Source organism: Artemia sp. Qi Xiang Cuo, chromosome 9 (assembly GCF_049724085.1).
Source record: "Artemia sp. Qi Xiang Cuo chromosome 9, ASM4972408v1, whole genome shotgun sequence".
Classification (NCBI taxonomy): Eukaryota; Metazoa; Arthropoda; class Branchiopoda; order Anostraca; family Artemiidae; genus Artemia; species Artemia sp. Qi Xiang Cuo.
In genome coordinates this window covers 24432445-24457134 of record NC_142802.1, presented here as the reverse complement: position 1 = coordinate 24457134, position 24690 = coordinate 24432445, and the positions used below count along the sequence as shown (strand labels likewise).

The following is a 24690-nucleotide window of genomic DNA, read 5'->3' as shown; positions in this document are numbered from 1 at the left end:
AATAATAGCATCAATTTAAGAATAAAACTATTGAAACGATAATCATGCTAATAAAATTATTTGATTCTAGGTGTTCGTTTTAAGAAGCCTCTCGAAGAAATGATCCCTCCAGCTGGGCCTCCAATAAAACACCCCATAGAGATACACTCAAAACCTAGCTCAGTAGTCTCTCCGATGAAAATTAAAGACGTAAACGCTAACGCTGAAGCCTCTATAAATGGCCATAAATTTAACAGCCCCACAGAAGTTTCAAGATTTGAACCTAGCCCCCTCAAAAGTCCAGAAGCTAAAAAGTTTTCGGACAAGCATGATATACCAGTCGGGAAGGTTGAACCGATCCGTGTTCAACCTATCTCAAGGCCTTTGCCAGGTTCAACTCTTCGCTGCCTAGAAGATCCTAGTTTCCTCTTTGACACACCCAAACCTGTAATTCCTCCCGCAACTGAAAAAATTGGTGGGACAAAAGTGATAGAGCCAACACAGCAGTACCGAGTATTGGAAGCAGAAGGCGTCCCATCAGATGTGCTGTATCAGCCAACAGCATTCAACCCTTATAAAGTTCTAGAGGCCCCAAATTCTCCGAAAGATGCTATCGCTGCTCCCTTAGTTTCCCCATCATCTGGAAAATCTCTTGCATCAGACGTCCTTGAAAAAGCAAGGAGTCGATTTGATCGTTTTTGGGGTAAAAAAGATGGAGTTTAACTAATTAATCGCTTTCTTTTTGTTGGTGCTGTAATGTCAAAACGACGTTTAAGGAAAAATAGTGATGCAGTATGGCTCATATTATAGGTTACTTCCATTGTAGATCCCTTAGTTTTATTGACCTGAAAAAATTTCTTTTCTCTTAGGTAATTAAGGAGTTTCTTTGAAATATGATTTTTAAGTAACCAGATATCTTTAAAAACTATATTTCGATAAAGGGAAATTTAACTGATGGGTTTGTTAACTTTGTTCATAACTATGCTAATACTAGTATATATTATATAGATCCCTGATGCAAAACTTTAAATCATTTCTTTACTGCAATTTTTTAGTGATTTGAAGTAATTACGGTGATGCAAAATAGGGCAAAAACAACTCAAGTTTGCATTTTGTGCTGTGAGGTCAGAATGTTTTTTTCTTACAAACCGTAGTGTAACTTCGTTCTTTTTTGTACGAAAACATAGGCATTTTTTCTTGAACTGAACCCTTTTCTTTTATCGAAAATCAAAGCCCTAAGAATGACGCGCTAGAGTGTACCATTGGTTAAAAATAGCCCAAACTTGATCCATTTTGTTGCGGATTACAGTTAAATTTTTGTCAAATATCTGATTTCTGTTTTCAGCCTTTGAAGGATGTGTATTCACCTTCCTCTAAAAGAATGGTTGGATTGTGCCTTTAACACCCTATACATTGCAAATAGTCATCTTACCCCCCCTCCCCATAGCCCCAAAGATTACGGCCATACACCTACGCTACTTTCCCTAACTATATCTGGTTACTGCTGCATACAAGACATGCAACTCGTTAAAAAAAGCCACGTATACGCTAAATTACAGAAATATAATGCAAAGTTAAAATTGAATATATTCTTTTTAATATTTTAGTCCTATATTTTAGTATTTATTGGGGTTTTTTCACTGTTCAGAACTTGAAAAAAAAACATTTTTCAAAGGGGAACTCCTTTTTAAGCTCAAATCCCACCATACTTTGCAAATTATTCTTCCTGAATGTCCAAAAGAAAAGTGCTATTTGATTAAAGAGAATTTTCGATGGGGCGAACGAGAAAGACTGTGATTTACTATTTATTCCAAAGCTTTTGTGTTATTCGCTGTTTAGTTGCTAAGTTCCAGAATACAGTAGAGTGTTCAGATACAGTATCAAATATGAATACAGAAATAAGAAAAGCAACCTATATATATTTTCATAGTTATGCTACTCTGCGAAGTTTTTAACAGAAGTTAACGAAGCAACAAGGATATAGGCTAAATTCACAGAAAATGTACACATGTCAGATTTACAAGTATAACTGAATATTAAAATGAAATTAGTCTGGATAATATGTTGTGGGTCATTTCAAAATTCAGTGATCTAAACGGTTGCAAACACTTGAAGAGTTAAAGTGCCGCATCCATGGGTGCTACAACCCCCTCCCCTCCAGAGGGATCTTTTCCTGTGCATTCAATTAAAAGCGATTGTAAAAAATTTTGATGCTCGATATAAGCTTATATAAAATAGCTTGTTCATAGTTTTATATGGCTGTCCAATTTTGATATGTTTACTAAAAAACTAAGTTTCACCAAACATGCAAGTAGAGACCCTATCCCTCTTCTGTTGAGTAGAAATGATGTTCCTAAGATCGGCTACTTCATTAACAAAAAAACATTGAATATATATTAGCATATCCATTGATTATCATTTTTATACAACTCAGAAAAAAGTAAGCCAGCTTTACCTCTCACAGAGACTATCTGTCTTGCCTTTACTCTAAATAGCAATGACTATCAAGTCTTTCATCACTTCCACTAAGTTGATCAAATTCGTTGATTTTGAATTGGATCAACTTGGTGGAAGTCTTGAAAGACTTGAGAAACGATACTAATTGTAGTAAAGCCAAGACAGATAGTCTCTGTGAGAGGTAAAGCTGGCTTAATTTTTCCGGAGTTGTGTGAAACTGATTAATTTCACTTCTTAATTTAATTTGACCTAATATTTTAACAAGTCTTTAGGTAGGTAGAGAATCGTCATTGCATTTTATATCAACCACAATATTGTTAGATTGTAGTGGGGTAATAAGGGGAACATACCCCTCCCCCCTAGATTGGTGAATACCTTGCAACAAGAGATTTGGGTTGAATTCAGTTAAATTCAGTAAATTATGTTCTATTGTTGAAATGAAGAGGAAGGAACGTTGCCTTACCTAAAAATAGGTATTAGCCAACTTGCCTTGAAAAGAGTACAGGGAAAAAACTACAACTTCATATAATTGCTCCTTTTTGTCCTTTTTTTACTAATCAAGCCAGATACTAATCAAGCCAGATACTAATCAAGCCAGATACGACAAAAACTCTATTTGTATTGGTTTTTTTTAAATTGATTTGCCAAATATAACTGGAGAGGAATATGATCTCAGCCATTACAACAAAACCGAGCCTCAGTGATTCTGATGATACATACTATGCTTTCTAATAAAAAAAATAATTAAAAAAAACACATTGGGATTACGATATTCAAACAGAGTTAGAAAACTGACAGACCTTCCTTAATTAATCAGTATTATGTGCTCAGTATCTAAATTGTTTGATCGGTAATTTTGTATCTAAAGATTGTATGTTACATATTTATACTGTCGCAAAAAGCTCACTTGTGCAAAAATTTAAATCCTGGCCCAAGATCAGAGAAGTTCAGTTAGCGATATGACGGTAGTATCCTTACGCTCAAGCGAGTTTCAAGTAAAATAGGTTAACCGAGACTTAAGAGAGAAATCAAAAATAGGGCTAGTAAAAATATTTATTTTCTTGAACTTTAATGTAAGGACTAAATGTATAATGGAACTAGTTTGGAAACCGTTAAAGCAAATACTAGAAGGGTCTTACTACGGATCTAAGTCTGTGTTGGTAATTTCTTTGGTTTTTGAATACCACGTATATATGTCGCTTTTAGCACTGAAAGATACGATAGTGTACGAATAGAATTAGGATTTTAGTGCAGTTGTTTAGACATAACTGAATTCAGTCTTGTAGAATTGAATTTTATTTAAATATTGAATAAACTGACTTGCGAAGTTTTCCGATTTCTTTTACACCAGACAGCTTATAGCTTTACGCAAGGTCCCATTCACAATAGGATTTTACGTAACTTATATAATGAAACCAACTATAATTTAGAAAATTTTCACAGCAATTTTGTATATGATAGCCAATCAAAACTTTTAGGAGAAACTTCTGATTGGCCAACATTAACCAAGTCTAAACCAGCTGAGCTTGGGTATCGGCCAAAGTCAATTCTGAATGTTGGTTAACCCTCTGTTGCTATCAGTTTTGGATTAAACTGAACTCAACAACAAGTATTAACGGAAACTTGGTATAATGTCTTGTGTGAATAGGCCTTAAAATTAGTTTCAAGTTTTATGGTTAGTTCCAAGAAAGGAAAATGTACAAGAAAAGAGATAACTGTCATTTTAAATAAAAAAATTCTGACGCTGGAAACAATTCGTTTCAATTTACCTTACTACCCTATAAACCTACCTATAAGGTATAAATTTCTCAATTTTACAAGCCCCAAGTTGCTAGAATGAATAAAAACCTATTCCACGAACTCTCATTTTAGCCCAACTTTTCAAGACGTAGGCAATGTTATAGTCAAAACGAATATTCTAGTGAAAATAAAAAAAATTATACATTTTATTTCTTTATTTTTTATTTAGCGTCCATGATCTTTTGCATAGTTTTAAACTTTTCTGTATTAAATTTTGAATTAAATTCATCCTTTTCTGCTTATTTTTGGATTAGAAATTCAATTACATGACAAATTGAAATCTCTGAAAGGGTCTATTAATCATATCCAGTCCCTATTTATTTTTAGTAGTACTCAGTACCATCACTGATTACAAAACTTTTATTGTCAACAAATAAGATCAGAGACAAATTTTGTGTCTAAAACTTTTAAAAGAGGTATTTTTTTAGCAAAAATATACCAGATTATCAGTATTTAATTTAAAGCACAAGATCAAATTAAAAAAAAACTGGATATCATTAATCAAGCTGAAGAAAAATTAAGGAAGGGGGAGGGGGTTCATTAAAACTTATCCATAAATGGTACTGGTCTTGTCTACGGTTAATATAAAGGATTTTGGTGTACAAATGTTAATTTCTTCTATTTTTATAGATGGCATTACAATCATTCCGTGATTACTGTTAATGAGCTTTATTAGTGGCACTATTATAATAAATGATAGAGATTACTCAGAGCTATAGCAATTTATGAAACATTTTTCAACTAGACTCGCAACTTAGAAGGTTTATTTAAGTCCATTGCTAGCTCTCTCCCTTCTCAGGACATAAAAAAGATACAGGAAACGATTACACAGGGAAGCTTTATAAAGGTTGTTAAAGCCAGCTTTGATCTACGGTTTTAATTAAAATCAACACTAATATATTATCGCAAAACAAAAGAATCGAGGAAGATGTCGCTGCAAAATATAAACTTCGTAAACTTCGCTTTTAGTTTAATAGTGGTTTCCCATTGGTTAACTGGATCTATCAAACAAGTTTACGTAATACCTGTAAAGCGTATAAACTTGTTTTCCATTGGTAGATTATACTTGCCTGACCAATCATAGGAATATTTTACATACTTAAGCTTCGTCATATTAATATTTGAGTGCCAACGTGAAAGGCTTGGAACAGGAAAAATCCAAAAAGATCAATTTTTCTGTTTTTAATCTTTGAATTAATTTTATCTTCGAATTAACGAACGAATTAATCTTAGTTTTAACCCCTCCTCCTCTAAAAGGTAGGACCTATATACAACTGTAGTTAAACCTTATGATCATCAGGGCATAGCACCTTTAAAAATTGATTCAGAAACCGTATCCCTTGACTTTCCAAAAATGAAAATAAGCACTGGATCTTTGTCAAACAGCATCAAGCAGTGAGATCAGACATAGTTTAATACGGAATGTACAATTGGAACAAAAAAGAAATTAGAGAAAATAAACATTGTAAATAACTACAAAAGTAGTCTCAAATGTTGTACAATGTAAGCAGCTTTCACAGAAGAAACAGACTACGACAGACGTTAAAGTAAACAATTCCATGTTTATTCAAATATTATTTATACCGATTTGAAGGAAAACACATTGACAACATTTTCCAATAAAAAAAGGAAAAAATCTTAGATGAGGGACTTTTGAAGGGGAAAGGGTCAAAGACCAACAACCTTTCTTATCTTTGATGGTATTAAATCAAGACAGTTCTACTCTTTCTTTTTTTGTTAAACAGATTGAGCGCTTCTTAACTTGTATTACCGGTACTTCGTTTTAAAATAGGAAATTAAATTGTCTTTTTCAATTGATACAAAGCAACTGACTTTTTCAACTTGTGTTCAAAAAATTACACTCGAACTTACAAAAACTTTACACGACATATCACACAAACAACAAAATATAATAAATTCATTTAAAAAGAATCTATTCATTTGCATTTACGACCAGAGGTTTTCCCTTTGGATCATCAAATCTATCTGGCGCATTGACAGACATTAGCATGCTAATACCCCATCCAAGAAGGGCACCAATGAGAATAGCTAGAAAAATTCCAGTCAACAAAGCAATGGAGAAAAAGCCTTGGCAGTCATAACTTCTGCCAAATCTATCATCAGTTATCTCGAAAGGCTGAACCTAAAACAAAATAACAACTCTTAAATAGAGAAAACAAAAATTTACAACAGCAGTTTTTCCATATGCTCAGTGTGAAAGATACAAAAGACATTAGGTGCATTTTCGATCTCTGGTGGTGTCTCAGTTCTCAGTTGTCTGTTCGTCTTATTTGATGTTTTCATTGGCCGGCGAACTGAGAACAGAGAACTGTGAGCTTTTTTCTTCGCAGTTCTCTGTTCTCTGGCGAAGAGTATCAACCAGAGAACTGGCTTCTGAATTCAGTTCGGTCTCTGTTTAGATAGAAAAAATTTGGTTGCTAGAAATGAAGATTGTAGCAAAGAAATAGGTAAGTGTTGCTATTTACTATTTTTGCTCTTATAGCCTATAACTTAATTTTTTGCTTTTATAGCCTATTAGCTCAATTAAGCAATTAGTTCTTATAAGCACATGTCTACAACTGTGTTTTAGGTCACTTCATGAGAATTTTACCTAAAGGACTGGAAGTCAGTGGCTGTCCAAAAATATTTAATAACGTTTATGTATTTCGACCATCAGTAAGTTGATGAAAGTTCTCTTATTAGTTATCACGGGAATTGGATAAAAGGGCAGAGCCAAGCAGACATTTTAGGGATAATTAGGACCATAGTGAGATAGGCTAGGATGACGCTTTTAAATTTTACGCCTCACCTTCCTTAATTTCCGTTTTCGATCTCAGTTCTCTGGCATACCAGAGAACTGAGAACAGCGAAGAAAAACATTTTTTTTGTCAAACCAGAGACCTGAGAATAGAGAAGTATGACCAGAGATCGAAAATGCACCTATTAATAGTGAAAAACAACTGGGATCAGATTACTACTGCACTGGAAGAAACAGACTTCTCGCGCTAATATCACTCCATTAAAACCAGAAATTCATAACTGAACATAACTACCTTGCGACGAGTAAACTAAAACAGCCCAATTGCTGGTCTTTCCTGTTTACTTTCCTGTTTAACACCAATCAAACAGACAGCCCAAGTCTTAGGGGAGGAATTGGGGACGTCACGAGTTGGTCCAGACCAGCTAAAGACATTATTAGTGCTGATAGCTCGTTCCTGCTGCTAGCCCATCTGTTGCAGTTACTTCTACAGAACTTTGTTTTGCGGTGCACTTTATCCATCACAATGAACATCAGCTAAAGTAACTAATAAAGGTACTAAAAGCCACTTGAAGGCCCCCTACAGCTTGATTGACTAATAGGGCCACTAAAAGCTTCTTGAAGCCCCCCTTATCAAGGGGGATAGTAGATCAAGGAGGTGAATTAAGGTCTGAAACCTTAGTGCAGTTCAATGTGAATGAAACTGAATCTGGACAGGCGATGATAATCCCATCATGATTAAAGAATGATTTACGCCCATACAAGCGCATATTACAAAATTCAAAGACAATCAGGATCAATAAACCATCAAAACCTAAAATCATTGTGTTTCATGTCCATGAAATAGATTAGTCTCAAGTTCCAGAGTCAAATTTTCTTCCAGTTTATGGAGATGAATTTACAGGCGTTTACGATATCATTGATCACTAACCTTACACAAAAGTCACGGTCATATAACAAGTATACGTTATGAAGCTAAAGTATAAATTGTATGCGAGCCTATAATGAAATCAGGTCAAAATTGAAAACTTTGTAGAAGATTCCCGCACAAACAGAATCAATTTAGCTTTTAAGATCTTCTTGAAGCAAGGAGAAATTTTTTAAACAAAAAATAGATCAGATTGAAAAAAAGCAGGACATGCATGAGTCAGGATATGGAAAGCCTTACAAAAAGATCCCCAGACGGGCAATAATTGACGGGTAAACTTGAGTCTTCGGTTTCAAATCTCAAACCCAGCCTCAATGTTGTGCAAAATCAGCCCAGGCCCATACAAGCTGAAATTACAAAATTCAAAGACCATCAGGAACGGGAGTTCATTGGAAATCAAAAGCATTGCGCTTGCTCTCTAAGATAGATTAGCTTGAAGTTCCAGAAATACGTTTCCAGGAGATTCTGTTGTAATAGATCAGTGAACTCGTATTAAACAATTTTGGCAAGACAACTGGGTCTTGGCGAATGGTCATAGATTCCTCGAATTTAACAATTCAAAAATTATGCTGAAAAACAAGAGGACCAGAGGGGGCTCTTGAATGTCTGTTTGTGAATTCCTGGGAAAACAAGACTTACGCTATTCTTTAATTATAAAAACAAATTAGATATACACTCACTGTGTGCTAACAAGTTTGATACATTATTCAAATCTCATCAAACTAAATTATTAGGCGTTCGTCAGATAAAGATTCCGAAGCTCAAGCAATATGGTAAACAATCCTCTTTTACCAAATAGTGTTGTTCGTGTCCCTTTTTCAATAGTGACTACCGTTTTTTATGTTATGCCATTTACTCTCTCTATATTTATGAAGTTTTTCGTTTGGGCTTATATTACTTATTATAGTCCAGAACCTCTAGCTATTATGCTGTTTCCTATTGTTCTGGCATGCATTAGATCTGCTTTATTTCTCTAACATTTTTATATTTTAAACTGGCCTCAGGCGGCTAGATGCTGCACTGAGTTGTCAGTATATAAGCTATACTTGGCTCCTATCAAAATTATTATTTCTATTGTTTTTGTTCCTTGTAGTGTACTATTTTTTATAATTTGTTCTACGTGGCTTACTGCCCTTTTTAGCTTTTGATATAGTCTTAGTTGGTGCTAGCTGCAGCGATTTGTTTAATAGCTAGTCCCAATTGTTAAAGACTTATCATTTCTACTGCTAATTCTCAGCATTCTAGCCTTATTTACATATAAAAAAACGATACTGGTTTGGAAGATTATACAGAAATATCCCATTAAAAGATAGGTTTGCTAGAAGATCCAGCTCAGCTGTCAAATGTCAAGACCGTATATGCATTTCTAAGAATTTCACAAAAGAACTCCGACAATTTTGTGCGAAGGCCGGACTTTCACGCTTAGAAAAAATGTAAATGAATAGCGCTTCCTGATCAGCTTTCAATGCTGATTCGCACATAGTTCTTTGTTTTGCAAAAACTTGACCAGATTCTCGAGAAAATACTTTTTTCTGTATATGCACCGTTTCTAAAATGCACTTTAGGAAGTTTCGTGCGGATACATTGTTTAACACCATAAGAAATATAATATGAAACTTTGATTTTCGAAATTCAAAATTCGAGACATATGTGCTGAACTTTATCTCATTGGTTTTTAACAAGAAACAACAACCACTAGCACCAGTGGGTCCATCAGTTGTCCCTATAACAACTGACAAGCATATCCAACGATACCCCTACGGCAAAGAGGGGACTATAAGGGTAAAATTATTTCCCATTTTCTACTAATTTCTACCAATCCTGTTGCTACTTAGTATCTGCTTGCTTCCTGATCTTTGCTTGACTTCTGTATTCAGCTGTGCTTTGCTCATATTGCTTCTTTGAAATGTCTACCATGAGCCAATCTGCTGCTGCTAATTCTAGGCCTGATAACCCAAGTAATCCTGCCATTGCTACACCTGAGATTCAGAGAGATATTACTTTATTTGAAGAAGATGGCGAAGTCCATTGAAGAAAATGTCTTTAAATTCCTGCTTACTACTGCTACAAAGAGCATTCAGTCACAAGTTCAATCCCTTGGTCTGCCTATGAAAGGTGAGAAAGTTGACCTTAATTTGGCAGTAAAGGACCTGATGTCAGGCTCCATCTAGGAAGACATTAAACAGATGGTCAGTACACAGCTTCAAGAAATAAACTTTTCTGGTAAAATTGCAGACATTGAAAAAAAGCCTTGCTGATCATGTTGCTGCTCAAACTGATCAACCTAAGCAACAAGGATTAAAAAATTAATTCGTTGTTTTTGGATTACTTGAAGATATTACATTTGACAAGACTGAGCCTAAGCTTTTGTCACTTTGCCAAGATAGGTTTCCTTACATTAGTCTTTTGAACAGTGACATAGTATTTGTGAAACGTATTGGAAAACGAGCTGGTAATAAAAATCGACCAGTTATTATTGAGTTCTGCAACCTGAGAGCACGTTTCTTGCTTCTCAAAAATAAAAAGGACCTGAAAGGATCTGGTGTGGTCATAACGTTTATTAACAGGTGAAGCATGTATATGTAGTTCGGTAAGTACATGTTGTTTTGTATTCTGACTATAGGAAAAAGTTCAAACTTCCGGGTTTTTTGGGGGGAAGGGGAGGCGGTTAATTTTTTAAGTGGAAAGGGGAAAGCAATTTTTTATCCAGTACTCTCAAAAGAGTATACGGAACCGGTTTTATATACCTTAGTGTTTTTTAGTGTGTTTCAGTCATTATCTTGTTTCGTCCTAGTCAGACCAGAAAGTTGTCACCAGACCTTTGTAGCAATAAAGACAGGTTCAGCAGCACCGAACAAATGGTATCTCAGACTTTAAAAACCGTCATGGAAAAACTATGTATCTTCAATACTTCGAAACCCAGATGTGATTTTTCAAATGAAAATGAAAATTCATAATTGTAATTATCATGATATAAATATAAAAAAGGGCAGAAAACCAATCAGCAAGATTTTTCAACTTACAAAAAAATATCAACAGTAACATTGTTCCAGGGAAACTGTTCTTGCACTATGTCGGAATTTACCGTAAAAGCTGAAAAATAAAGATCCTTACTTGGATTCCTTTTATGAGCAATGCCAAATTTGTTTCATTAACAGCTTTAAACGCCAAGACCCTTGAGCAATGGTAAGAAAATCTTCTTGGGGCTTCTATCTTTTGACCATGAATTGTTACGTCAGTATTGTCAATTTGCATACCATTTGCTTTTCCTTTCACTGAAAGCATACCTTTGCTCATCTTCCAATACCCCATGGTCTCAATAAATGACATCCTATACGAAAATCAAAAATATATGTCAACTTTTGATGTGCTATAATGCCAATTTCCAGTCGTCATTTCAAATATTCCCTTTTATGGACCTTCATCAGACAGTGATCTATGCTTTTCATAGAGAGCTGATGAAAAATGAAAACAGCATTACTAAGTTAGAAGCTACAAAGAGTTTTTTAAGCCAATATTCTGAACTGCGTCCTCAGCAGTAATTGGACATACTGAAAATTTAGCTGACTGTCAATGCGTAAGGACACCTTAGAATGTAGAGTAAGCACCAACGTAGGCTTGTAAATGCAATCATATAAAAGTACATTATACATAGTGCATATTTAAAAATAGGGGGAAAATCCATTCAAACAATGCGAATTATCCCCTTCAACTTACCAAGAGTTCTTGCCCCCTGTGGTCACACTAGTATTCATAGATTTTGCAACATGTGCCTGTTGCATGTCAAGTGTGCCAAAAATGAAGAGGTCCATTTACATCAAAATTGAAAGAAGATCTTAAAGAATAGATACATGAAACTGACCAGAAAGCAGAGCATATCAGAATTTTCTCATGGAAAAAATTATTTATTCACAAAACGTAGCTAACATTAGCTCCTCAATTAATAAAATTTTCTTTCGCTTTCATTATTCCATTTCCTTATAGGTTGTTAGAAAAGTTTTAACCACATTAGTTCTATGTTTTAAAACTAGTGTTTAATTATATAAACTAAAATAAATTCATAATTGGTTGATCGTTTTGCTCAACCACAAGGTATTCTCAAGCAATCTGCACAATTCCTTGTTCATAGAAGGATGTACATTTATTGGCAGAGGGCTGAACAATACGCAGATTTTTTTCCCCAGCAGTTTTTTCATCCATTGTTCAAACATATTGAATTACAGATAAGATATGCTACCAAAGCAACATGCCCAGACGTGCATTTGCTTCATTCTCTATGTTTAAAAAAAGGAAAAACAGTAAGTGATTATGAGGAAAATCGTGCATCACAAACATGTTAGACAACAGAACAATGTCCACATTAAAAGAAATGATTTGATATGCTACAACAAAAAAGGGTTAAATGGTTACTTCTTTATAGCAGAAAGTACAGTATATTGTATAGAACTATAGATGTCAAAATTGATTCACTACACCTATATTTTCTGGTCCACACAGTTATTTTACTTTTTTCAAGAAGAAAAGAACATAATTTTTGGTTGGGTCAAAACTAATATTCTACAGTTCTGCACTAACCACAAATAGGAAGTGTCAAAACCTGCTTCTACAAAATAAGGAATGGATAAAAAATATATATAATTTATTCCAAATTAAAAATAAATCTAGAGAATTCTTTTTACTCATTATACACTATGTTCATCTATTGTTAACACTACACCTCTGTTCAATCAATAAGTATCTTCTAACGATGTAATAAGGATAAATGAAGATTTATTTACATCAAAATTGAAAGAAGATCTTAAAGAATAGATACATGAAACTGACCAGAAAGCAGAGCATATCAGGATTTTCTCACGGAAAAAATTATTTATTCACAAAACGTAGCTAACATTAGCTCCTCAATTAATGCAATTTTCTTTCGCTTTCATTATTCCATTTCCTTATTGGTTGTTAGAAAAGTTTTAACCACATTAGTTCTATGTTTTAAAACTAGTGTTTAATTATATAAACTAAAATAAATTCATAATTGGTTGATCGTTTTGCTCAACCACAAGGTATTCTCAAGCAATCTGCACAATTCCTTGTTCATAGAAGGATGTACATTTATTGGCAGAGGGCTGAACAATATGCAGATTTTTTTCCCCAGCAGTTTTTTCATCCATTGTTCAAACATATTGAATTACGGATAAGATATGCTACCAAAGCAACATGCCCAGACGTGCATTTGCTTCATTCTCTATGTTTAAAAAAGGAAAAACAGTAAGTGATTATGAGGAAAATCGTGCATCACAAACATGTTAGACAACAGAACAATGTCCACATTAAAAGAAATGATTTGATATGCTACAACAAAAAAGGGTTAAATGGTTACTTCTTTATAGCAGAAAGTACAGTATATTGTATAGAAATATAGATGTCAAAATTGATTCACTACACCTATATTGTCTGGTCCACACAGTTATTTTACTTTTTTCAAGAAGAAAAGAACATAATTTTTGGTTGGGTCAAAACTAATATTCTACAGTTCTGCACTAACCACAAATAGGAAGTGTCAAAACCTGCTTCTACAAAATAAGGAATGGATAAAAAAATATATAATTTATTCCAAATTAAAAATAAATCTAGAGAATTCTTTTTACTCATTATACACTATGTTCATCTATTGTTAACACTACACCTCTGTTCAATCAATAAGTATCTTCTAACGATGTAATAAGGATAAATGAAGAGGTCCATTTACATCAAAATTGAAAGAAGATCTTAAAGAATAGATACATGAAACTGACCAGAAAGCAGAGCATATCAGGATTTTCTCACGGAAAAAATTATTTATTCACAAAACGTAGCTAACATTAGCTCCTCAATTAATAAAATTTTCTTTCGCTTTCATTATTCCATTTCCTTATAGGTTGTTAGAAAAGTTTTAACCACATTAGTTCTATGTTTTAAAACTAGTGTTTAATTATATAAACTAAAATAAATTCATAATTGGTTGATCGTTTTGCTCAACCACAAGGTATTCTCAAGCAATCTGCACAATTCCTTGTTCATAGAAGGATGTACATTTATTGGCAGAGGGCTGAACAATATGCAGATTTTTTTCCCCAGCAGTTTTTTCATCCATTGTTCAAACATATTGAATTACGGATAAGATATGCTACCAAAGCAACATGCCCAGACGTGCATTTGCTTCATTCTCTATGTTTAAAAAAAGGAAAAACAGTAAGTGATTATGAGGAAAATCGTGCATCACAAACATGTTAGACAACAGAACAATGTCCACATTAAAAGAAATGATTTGATATGCTACAACAAAAAAGGGTTAAATGGTTACTTCTTTATAGCAGAAAGTACAGTATATTGTATAGAACTATAGATGTCAAAATTGATTCACTACACCTATATTGTCTGGTCCACACATTTATTTTAATTTTTTAAAGAAGAAAAGAACATAATTTTTGGTTGTGTCAAAACTAATATTCTACAGTTATTCACTAACCACAAATAGGAAGTGTCAAAACCTGCTTCTACAAAATAAGGAATGGATAAAAAATATATATAATTTATTCCAAATTAAAAATAAATCTAGAGAATTCTTTTTACTCGTTATACACTATGTTCATCTATTGTTAACACTACACCTCTGTTCAATCAATAAGTATCTTCTAACAATGTAATAAGGATAAATGAAGATTTATGGTTGAATCCATGATAGATAAATTTACTATTTTATTTTATCAAATTCAGAGGGTTGTATATTCTTCAAACACTGTCAAACTAAAACGCTGTGACAATTAAAAGTGCGACATATGCCGTATTTGTAACTTTTCAGGAGAGCCAAAAATCGGAAAAAAAGTTTGTCGGCCGTGGGCGTCCTGATGGATGAGGCTAATGGGGATAAAGGGAACATATTCTAACCAACTTTTTATGCTTTTTTCAGTGGTATAAATTAAATTAAAGTATTCTGAGAGAACTAAAAATTCTTCCATTTTATGCCGTATGTCTCCTTTGTCCCTGACAAAAAAAAGGAGACAAGTACCAGCTACCCATGTTACAGCTCAATAAATCCTCTTCTGCAATTCTGAATTGCAACAAGACCAGATAAAAGACACATACGCTACTTAGAGGCTTGTGTCTCTTTTTATCTTTCTGACGGAACGAGATAGGACAATTCTGGCTGCACCATTTGATTCCTCATGCTTATTTTACTCACAACACTTACATAAATCGTTTTTGATAAAAATTACGTTTGCCGTTCTTTTAATTATCACAGCCGCAGAGATGGGAAGTGCTCATACTCAACAACACAATATTTGCTATTAAGGTGTCTCACTCCCCCAACTTATGAACAACAGAGATCCACCTTCTTTGTAGGTCAGATTAATACTGCGTATTATACATGGGTTATCTAATAGCAAGATGTGAAATCAATGTAAAATTTTAAAATGAGGATCCAAATAGAGGTTTGATCCTAAATTTAGGGCACTAGGAACTTAAAGCTGTACTTTAATATTCAACTTCATGTGTTTACTCCACTCTTTCTTCAAAAGAAGAAATTTTGCCCCAGGATATGCCCCTACAAATAAAGATAATACACAAGTTTAGTATCAGTACTGACAGACTAAATTTAGGTGCACTTACTGGAGAGCGAAAGAAACCTTTATAGAAGATTACTACAGGGAGAGGGCAAATTAAGAAGCATTACAGGCTTGAATATGCAGATTTTATGTATCTACGCATGTGTACCATAATTTTTCTTTTTGTGTATGAGCAAATTGCTGCAGGTTATGTGACATTTCTTTTTGCAAAAACTAGTTTTTTTTTATAAAGATTATCTTCAAACTAAGCAAGTTCTCCCAATTGGCTCGAGTCTTTTCTCTTACCTTATTTAGTCCTGAAAATACTTTGATCTTTCTGTTGTCCAAAATGTGTTACATCTTTTTTTATAACTCACAAAAATAGTTTGGAAATGGGTCTTTTGATAGCAAATTAGTTTTGTATACACATTGATGCAAAACAAAACTTCCTTCATACAAACAACTGTCTTTAAATAATAGTCAGGAAACCCAAAACATCTTTTTTCAGTTTTCTTTAAAATTTTTATTGCATATGCATAACATAATGCATTTGAATTGATTACTACAACCAAGATATAGAGATGATTATTTTTGTAATATTTTTCATACTTTACTTTTTTATTCCAGAATTGTGGCCTTATAATATGAGAACTCAAACCATTAAGAAAGAATATTCCTGGACCACTATTTATAAATTTTTCTGCAAGACCTTCTGAACAATCCATAGGGGGAGGGGGGTATACAAAATTGGAAAAGGACATTGATAACCCGTATCTCAAAAATATCAGCGAAGACCACACTGCCTTTCCATCACAACATCAAAAACAAGAAGAACAATAGGGAATTCCTTTTTGTAAGACAGTGAAGATAATTTGAATGAATATTTCGGCCCTATGTCCAAGGGCTGTCCTCAGCAAAACAAAAATATATAAAAGAAGAAAGACTCACAACAACATGCAACCAATAAGACTAAAATGCAAAAATTTTCAAAACAGTCCTGACATCCTTACTCCAGCGAAGCTCAACCAGGACTGATAAACAAAGTGAGATAAAACAAGGTAATTCATTGAAATGAAAGAAGAATAATTAAAAACACGTTCTTATTGCTAATCCTGTCTTTTTGGCAGCTAACCTCAAAGGTCTTTTTGTGACCAGTTCTGTGTTTGTCTACTGTTTTTTTTTAAATATTTTGTAAGGTCGTTTTTAATTAAATTTGTATATAGAGTATTTAGTGAATATTTCCTGAAGTCCCTATTTAAGGAAATATTATTATTAATCTTAAGCCTGATTTCAATTGCTTCTTGACTACCTGTTTTATGCCTATTAATTATAATATTTATTTTTATTAATAATAGTATTTCCTTAAATAGAGACTTGGGGGAATATTCACTAAATGCTCTATAAATAAATTTAATTAAAAATTACCTTACAAAATATTTTTAAAAACCAGTAGACATTAGGCCCGTTTTTTAGCACTAAGATCTTACATCTTTCTGCAAAGATTATCGTTTTTTTTCAACTCATCTTTGTTCTAAGATCTTACAGCTCACAGATGTTAGCAAAAAGTGTGAAGACCGCCACTGTTTTGCCATATAGAACAATGATGAGAGAACTTTGATAATCTACTCATCACTGTTCTCAGACTGCTGATCAGAGCAGAATGTTGAAAGACATTTGAAAAAAAACAACCAGATGTTTGATGTTATTTCAAAGGTTTGACTTTTAAGCGTTTTCTTAAAAAAGTTGTAAGATCTTAGCACTTTGTTGTGTGAAAGAACGGCCCTATTTACACAGAACTAGTCACAAAAAGACCTTTGAGGTTAGCTGCCAAAAATGCAGGATTAGCAATAAGAACGTGTTTTAATTATTCTTCTTTCATTTCAATGAATTGCCTTGTTTTACCCCACTTTATTTATCAGTCTTGGTTGAACTTTGCTGGAGTAAGGATGCCAGAAACGTTTTGAAAAGATTTACATTTTAGTCTTATTGGTTGCATGTTGTTGTGATATTTTTGTTTTGCTGAGGACAGCCCTTGGACATAGGGCTGAAATATTCATTCAAATTATCTTCACTGTCTTACAAAAATAATTCCCTATTTTTCTTCTTGTTTTTGATGTTTTTCATATTTAAAAGATTTCAACCACTTTAAGCTAACAGTTACTTTAAGATTTCATGGTTTGAATACCTTGGTTTTGTGTGATAGAAGATTGTAAAAAGCTAAATTTGTTTCCAAGACATTGAAGATATCAAGCTTCCACTATACATTAGTAAAGAAAGAGTTCACATAAACTTACACCAAATCAACAGATGACAGTTGCCCAGCTTCATTGCTAATGTCTTTAAACTTTAAGGTAAGTGTAGAGGTTCCATTGTCAGATGTTCCCTCTGCACTCTCTGGATCCTTATCAAGAACAAATGACCTAGAACAAACGGATGAACTAATAAAACTGGTTTATAATATACAATAGGAATGCATTAAAATAGAATAGTATAACAGCAATGTTTGGGCCCCTGGCATTAATTATTAAATATATTTTCTTCTTTTTTTTAAGTTATATTTATTCCTACTTCAGGATTCTCTGTTTCACCCTTTATTAATGTTTCTGTTTCAAATTTATATTGTCTAAAATCATTCTTGTTTTCCTTGTTTTAGGTTCATATATAGATAAAAAAAAAAGACCACTAATGAGTGCAGAATGGAATTCCAGGGCAGTAACAATTAGGAAAACATGCATTAATAGAGGATAGCTTTTCCAGAACATTTTTCCCTAGGGGAAGAGGATGTCAAAATGAAAAAAAAAAGTATATTTTTGGGTCAATAATTTTGATTATTTTTTTTTCATGAGGGATCCTTCACACTAATCTCAGGGAGGGGGATTACCCCTCTACACGTATTTCTCCTGTTGTGCTACAGTATACTCTAATGTTTATATAATCAGAACTGCATGAACGGGCAAACTCATGTGCAGGAATTTATTTTTGGACATCTTTCTAGGGATCAGATGTCCAATGTGAAAAAAAAGAAAGTAAAAGCAGGCAAATGCATATGTCTTATGAGCAGACCATAAATTAAATTGTACTTTTGGTGAACTATCACAGGTACTACTTTTGCTAAATTTGAATTATATATAGAATGTTGATAAAAGTAGCCTGCCTAATTGTTTCCAGCGATTTTTTTTTCTTTTTTTCAAGCTATAGTCCCTTGTATTGCAGTGTCTTCTCCTATCCTTCCTGTGCTGCAGGTTTCGAAATATCAAGAATAAGACCATTGACCACAACCAAGTAAATGTAATGTCATCTCAACAGCAGGAATTACTTCAAAAGAAGTTACTAAAGCGCCTGAAGTGTCAAAAGCTATCACCTTCCAAAAAAAGCCAGCTCCATAATAACCCAAAAAAAAACAAAAAAACTGAACATTTCAAATGCAATATTTTAGCTATTTTGAATGTGTTGATATAACTAATGAAGCCTAATCCCAGATACACATTTTAACCTAGAGCATAATCTTGAAAAATATAGCCCAGTTTCATGGCAACTCACCCCTTTTGTACATCAGCCCTATACAATTCAGCCCCGGCCATCTCAACCATCATTCAACTCAAATCCTGAAATTAACTCAATTCATCTGAACCTTCATTCAACTCAACACCCATTTAGCTGAGGTATAAGGCAAGGTAACCCCATGTATCTTACTTCTAATAAACTCAGCCCTCTGGAGATCATCCCTAAATTTAACTCAGCCTGTTCTGTCAGAAGTTCAATCCCATGTAATGATCTTTACTCATAAGTTAATTCTGTTTTGATTATCAGGTTCTGTCCAAGCCAGGTATGCAGGGATGTTTTAACTAATAGATTTATACAATTGTGCATAATAAAACAATGTTCAATGAAATCAACACCAGTTTCTGTCATTATATTAAAAAAAATACATATTTTCCAAAAAAAAACTTTCAAAGAAAAGTAAAGGCTCTTATTAAAAACAAAACATACAGAAATAATGTTATATAGTAATTCAAGCTTAAAAGAAACAGAAACTACCACAAATAAATAAATGAAATACAAATAAAGAACAATCAAAATGAATAACCACATCAAGCAAAGAGATACCATATACTTGCTTCTGTGGATCAATAGATAAATCCAAAAAACAAATAGAAATAAAAATTAATAATCAAGCCAAACTTAAAGCAAGGAGAAATAACCCTAAATAAGAGCAAGGCTACTACCCCCTTAAAATCTCCAAAGGGAAAAGCATCAGTAATGTTTTATTGATGACAATATATATTCATATACTTACAAAACATCTTTTGTGTATTTCAAACACTCTAAAATCATTGAAAGATAAAAATTACTGAGACTTCCTGGAATTGATATCATTATAATTGAAGAATATTGCCCTAGACTATGTACAAAATGTAACTGATTTTGCTAGTTTGTTTTATTGTACTTATTTCTCACCAACAGTTGTTCCACAATAAGCCTACCAAATAATGCCAAATAAAAAAGAAACTAATGAGGACGGTTTTGTTTATAGCCTAGGGCTAAATCTAGTCATTAGGATATTTGGGATGCAGCTACGTGGAAGCAATTATTATATTTGGAGAGAGCAGTGGATGGATGATTAGATGGTGTGTTTATCTTTCAGCTTGTAAAGTAATAAGAACCCAGACAAACTTGCAACCATATGTTTCATCTAATCAGCTCCTAATCAACACTGGTTAAAAGTAATTCAAATGTCAGTTATAAATTTCTGCAAACAACAACTTAAATGATACATTTTCTCCCTTGTTGAAGGTGGGATGGCAATAAACATGCCAAAAATCCACTTTGGGGCAGATTAAGACTTAGAAAATCTTTGTCATGAAATCAGGTAGTCAGTTGCATTAAGTCTATTTGATTATACCTAGAATTTACTTAGGGTAAAATTCTAGATAAGCTACTTTTTGCTATTTTGGAAAGTAGTTAGGTTAGGAAAATAAAACTTTCAGTAATGGACCCAGGGCCAAAAACATACTCCAGGAAGATATAGCTAAGCTACTGTGTTAACCTTTCACTGATTTCTATGTCTTAGAAATTTTCCTACTTGACAGGTCTATACCTACTGTATTAGAATTTAGAAAAAAAAACAACATTTTACCATAATTTTCAGTTCTTTTTTTCTCTGATTTTAGTTCTGAAAATACAATTCCTGTTATTTGAGTAGAATTTTAAGCCATATCAATGTTTTGTTTTTTTTTTAATTTAAGAAATGTATTTGTAGATCTTTGAAACCTCATAAATTGGGATTGAGCAAAGTTGTGAAGCAGAAAATACTTTTCTTGTACTTCATTTGGTACTTGTGTATTATCCAGAACACATTAAAGGAGTTTGCTCTGTTAGATATGAGAAAAACCAGTTTGTCTGTCTGTAATTGGTTATAATTAGCTTAGTCTTAGTGAAAAAAATTATGATTTAGGTATATTCTAATTAATTTTTTAATATATAGAGGTGATTAGGTTAGGTATTTAATATAGGCCTAATGCATTTGGGACAGCCTGCTTTCCATAATTCTTGGTTGTAGTCTCTATAATTTTTCTACTAAAGTCTTATAGTTTTATCATATTTTGGTATATTTCAATATGATTTACCTAACTTCACTTCTTGAGTGTGTTCTGGATAATACACAAGTTCCCTTCATTTAAACAGGAGATCTATTTTGCAAGGTTTCACTGTTACAAAACAAAAATTTCTGAAGGTAATCAAAGGTCAGTGCCCTCTAAAGGGAGAAGTAGTGGAGGCAGGGGTAAAATTCTAGTTTAGCTACTTTTTGCTAACTTGGAATGAGGTTAGACTAGGAAAATGAGACTTTTAGAGATGTATCTACAGACTAAAGTATGTCCCAAGAAGGTATTTTGAAGTTTCTACCTCCCCTCCTTCTCCGTCTAGAGGGCAGTGACCTTTAAAAATCTTTGTGTTATGAAAGTGAAACCTTGCAAAACAGATTGGTATTTGTCTGTTAAATGGAATGTACTTGATATGTGAAGTTAGGTTAATCCTAATAAAATATACCAAAACATGATGGCAATATAATACTTTAGGAAACAAAATCATGGAAACTACAACAAAGAATTGTGGAAAGGAGGCCATGTAGAATGCATTATATTAAATGGCACTTTTGTCTTATAGCCACCATACTCAAGATCTTGTATTGCAAACATGACACATTAACTGGTTTTCATGGTCTTTATAACAGTACTAGCTTTGGCTTGGTGGGAAACTACATTGTATATCCCACTATCCGCCAAGAGCCTAGCCAACTATACCTACACACAGAGCATAGAAATCGACATCTCTCATCTTATATTTGAACTCCCAGAGTTGAAAGATCTGCTGAAAGATATATGAATATATCTAATAAATATGAGGCAATCAAGCCAGTAGCTCTGTAGCCCACAGAGTGAAGCAAAAAGAAAAGGGCTAAATAGTTCTACTGAAAAGCCCGCCTGCTGTTAAATAGAAGAAGAGAAGAAGAAGAAGCTATTTATTAATTTAATATTTAGTTGGTATTTTGGTTAGGTTATGTATTTAATATGATGCAGTCTTGTTGGCACCCCCTTCCATAATTTTTGTTGTAGCTTTCATACTTTTGTAGATAAAGTATTATATTTTCATCATATTTTGTTTTATTTCATTAGCATTAACCAAACTTTACTTCTTGACAGAATTTGAGTGTGGTGACTAAGACACAAGTACCTACTAAATATACCTAACCTAACCCCTAGCCACCTGTATATATTAAATATTTAATAAAAGAATATGCATTCATTGTAGTTTTCAAACTCAAAATAAGCAAATCATAACCAATCCAGGAAGGAAAATGGTTTCTGTTAGACTTACTCAGCATGATTCTTGATTGTATTCCATTTAACAGACAAGTACCAACAGATCTTCTACTTCAAATAAGTACAAGAAGACTGTTTTCAGCTTCACTCAATCCCAATTTAAGAGGTTTCAAAGATCTGCAAATACATTTCCTAAATTTAGGAAAAAAAAACATTGATATGGCTTAAAATTCTACTCAAATAACAGGAATTGCTTTCTCAGAACTAAAACCAGGAAAAATTAAACTCATAACTGAAAATTAAGGTAAAATGTTGTTTTGTCAAAATACCTGCCAAGAAGGCATTTCTAAGACTTAAAAATCAGAAAATGGTTAAAATGAAAGCTTGGCAATACCTTTGCAGAATATGTTTTTGGTCCTGGATTCATTACTGAAAGTTTCATCTTCCTAACCTAACCCCTTTCCAAGATAGCAAAAAGTTACTAAACAAGAATTTTACCATCTTCAAAATACCTTCCAGGGACATACTTAAGTCTGTAGATCCATGGGCACCCATAAGCTGAATTTCAGGGGGGGGCTTACCTGATCTAATTGGCACTTTTAATGTTATAGGAGGTAAAGTTCTACCAAATCATATTATTGAGTTAGGACAAAAGTGAATACACCATTTGATGCCTTTTTTATGCTGATTACAAATATAATAATCATTTCTATCGGAAATGAATTTCAGCCCCCCCTTTATATACCTAACCTAACCCTTAATTGACATATATAGGGGGGGGCTGAAATTCGTTTCCGATAGAAATGCTTATTATATACGTAATCAGCATAAAAAAAGGCGGTCAATATATACGAAATCAAATTATTGAGTTAGGACTAAAGTGAATACACCTTTTGATGCCTTTTTTATGCTGATTACGAATATAATAAGCATTTCTATCGGAAATGAATTTCAGCCCCCCCCCCTATATAGGCTATACCTAACCTAACCCTGAAACGGCCTATATAGGGGGGGCTGAAACTCATTTCCGATAGAAATTCTTATTATATTCGTAATCAGCATAGAAAAAGGCATCGAATGGTGTATTCACTTTTGTCCTAACTCAATAATATGATTTCGTAGATATTGACCAAAAAGGCATCGAATGGTGTATTCACTTTTATCCTAACTCAATAATATGATTTGGTAGAACTTTACCTTATAGGCTAGCCTATACTAGAAATCTTAAAACAAAAATATAAAAATAAGGCAGCTTCATTCAGCCAGGAGTGGGCTGGCACCCCCTCCTACCCCTCCCCCTGCTTATGGGTGCTCCTGTGTAGATCCATCCCTGAAAATTTCATTTTTCCTAACCTAATCACTTTCCAAGATGGCAAAAAGTAGCTTGTGTAGATCTTTACCTTATTTAGCTTTTCTTGCAGCTGTCTGAGTGTAGTGGCCAAGCTTGAAAATTGAATAATACCCAGCACAAGCTTAGTCTACATTAGCCCAAAAGTAGGCCTAGGCTACTTACACATTATTAAATTTCAAAACTAATGGTTCCTGGGCTTTGAAAAATATTTCTCCAGTGCCATTATAAAATACTCTTGTGTCGTTTGAGGCATCATCAGCAAAGACTTTGGAGCATGTTAGAAAACATGCTAAAAAAAGCAGAAAAAAATTGTCCATTCTTTAGCTTTTATTTTGATTATCGTCACGTGATGATTCATCCGAACAGTGTTTCTAGTTTCGGTTTCAAAATTCAGTAGAATGTCGGCTATTTTCGGTAGCTTTAAAACTTTGATCACTTTGAACAATTTTTGATCGGTTAAACTGTGATCAATTTCATAGCAAGGCGGGTAATTGTCCAGTAAGTTACTACTTTATGAAAATTACTAAATATGAACTTGACGTTGTTTATCGTAAGATCTTCTTGCCCTTTCAAGCTATTTGCTGAAATGCATCTCCAAAAGTGCTTAAAATAATAATTTCTAGTATTAAAATAATAATTTCAACTTTTCTAGTTGAGTTTCGATAATTTCAGTATCTTCTTATTTTTTCGGGAAATGAATTTTGAATTCGTTTGATTAAGATGCTCAGGCAAAACTTAAACCACAGACAAAAGGCTCACCTATTTGCAACTCTTTTTGTTAATTAAGACTGGTTCACCCGGCCACTTTTTTAGGGCGGGTAATATTTTTGGTCGTTCCATAAAAAAAATCGTGTAATTCCGCCTAGTAACACTGTAATTCATTTATAAATGTACATATAAATGGTCTGTTCATATTTTTTTTTTCGTGCCCGCTAACCTATCGGCGGTAGAGTACAAAAATGGATAATGTGTCGCGCCCTGTATTGATCGGGTGCGTCATTCGACGGAGACCTTAGAGA

The 24690-nt window shown here is 33.4% G+C and overlaps 2 protein-coding genes across 3 annotated transcripts in view; one reads left to right on the top strand and one right to left on the bottom strand.

Moving 5' to 3' along the window:
• LOC148948476 (uncharacterized) overlaps nt 1–3761 on the top strand; it is a 33489-nt gene extending 29728 nt beyond the window's left edge. For both annotated transcript variants that reach the window (XM_089094406.1, XM_089094405.1), the window contains one exon: nt 71–3761. In XM_089094406.1, coding sequence (XP_088950532.1) covers nt 71–702 — 632 coding nt within the window. In that variant the 3' untranslated portion in view covers nt 703–3761. The remainder of the gene's footprint in view (nt 1–70) is intronic.
• Nucleotides 3762–5629: 1868 nt separating this feature from the next.
• On the bottom strand, nt 5630–24011 carry LOC148948475 (V-type proton ATPase subunit S1-like). Its single transcript, XM_089094407.1, has 4 exons — nt 23834–24011; nt 17794–17919; nt 11037–11253; nt 5630–6379 (listed from the first exon to the last, which is right to left on the bottom strand). The coding sequence occupies exons 1-4, from the start codon at nt 23986–23988 to the stop codon at nt 6170–6172; spliced, it is 708 nt and encodes a 235-aa protein (XP_088950533.1). The 5' UTR covers nt 23989–24011; the 3' UTR covers nt 5630–6169.
• Nucleotides 24012–24690: the final 679 nt, after the last annotated feature.

Bases quoted from the DNA above. Each gene is read 5' to 3' on its own strand.
- LOC148948475 (XM_089094407.1), bottom strand. From the start codon at position 23,988: ATGGACAATTTTTTTCTGCTTTTTTTAGCATGTTTTCTAACATGCTCC. The intron at 17,920-23,833 runs GTAAGTAGCCTA...CGTTTGTTCTAG, and splicing joins GTTTTGAAATTTAATAATGT to GTCATTTGTTCTTGATAAGG. The intron at 6,380-11,036 runs GTAAGGATCTTT...ATTTTGTTTTAG, and splicing joins TGCTCATAAAAGGAATCCAA to GTTCAGCCTTTCGAGATAAC.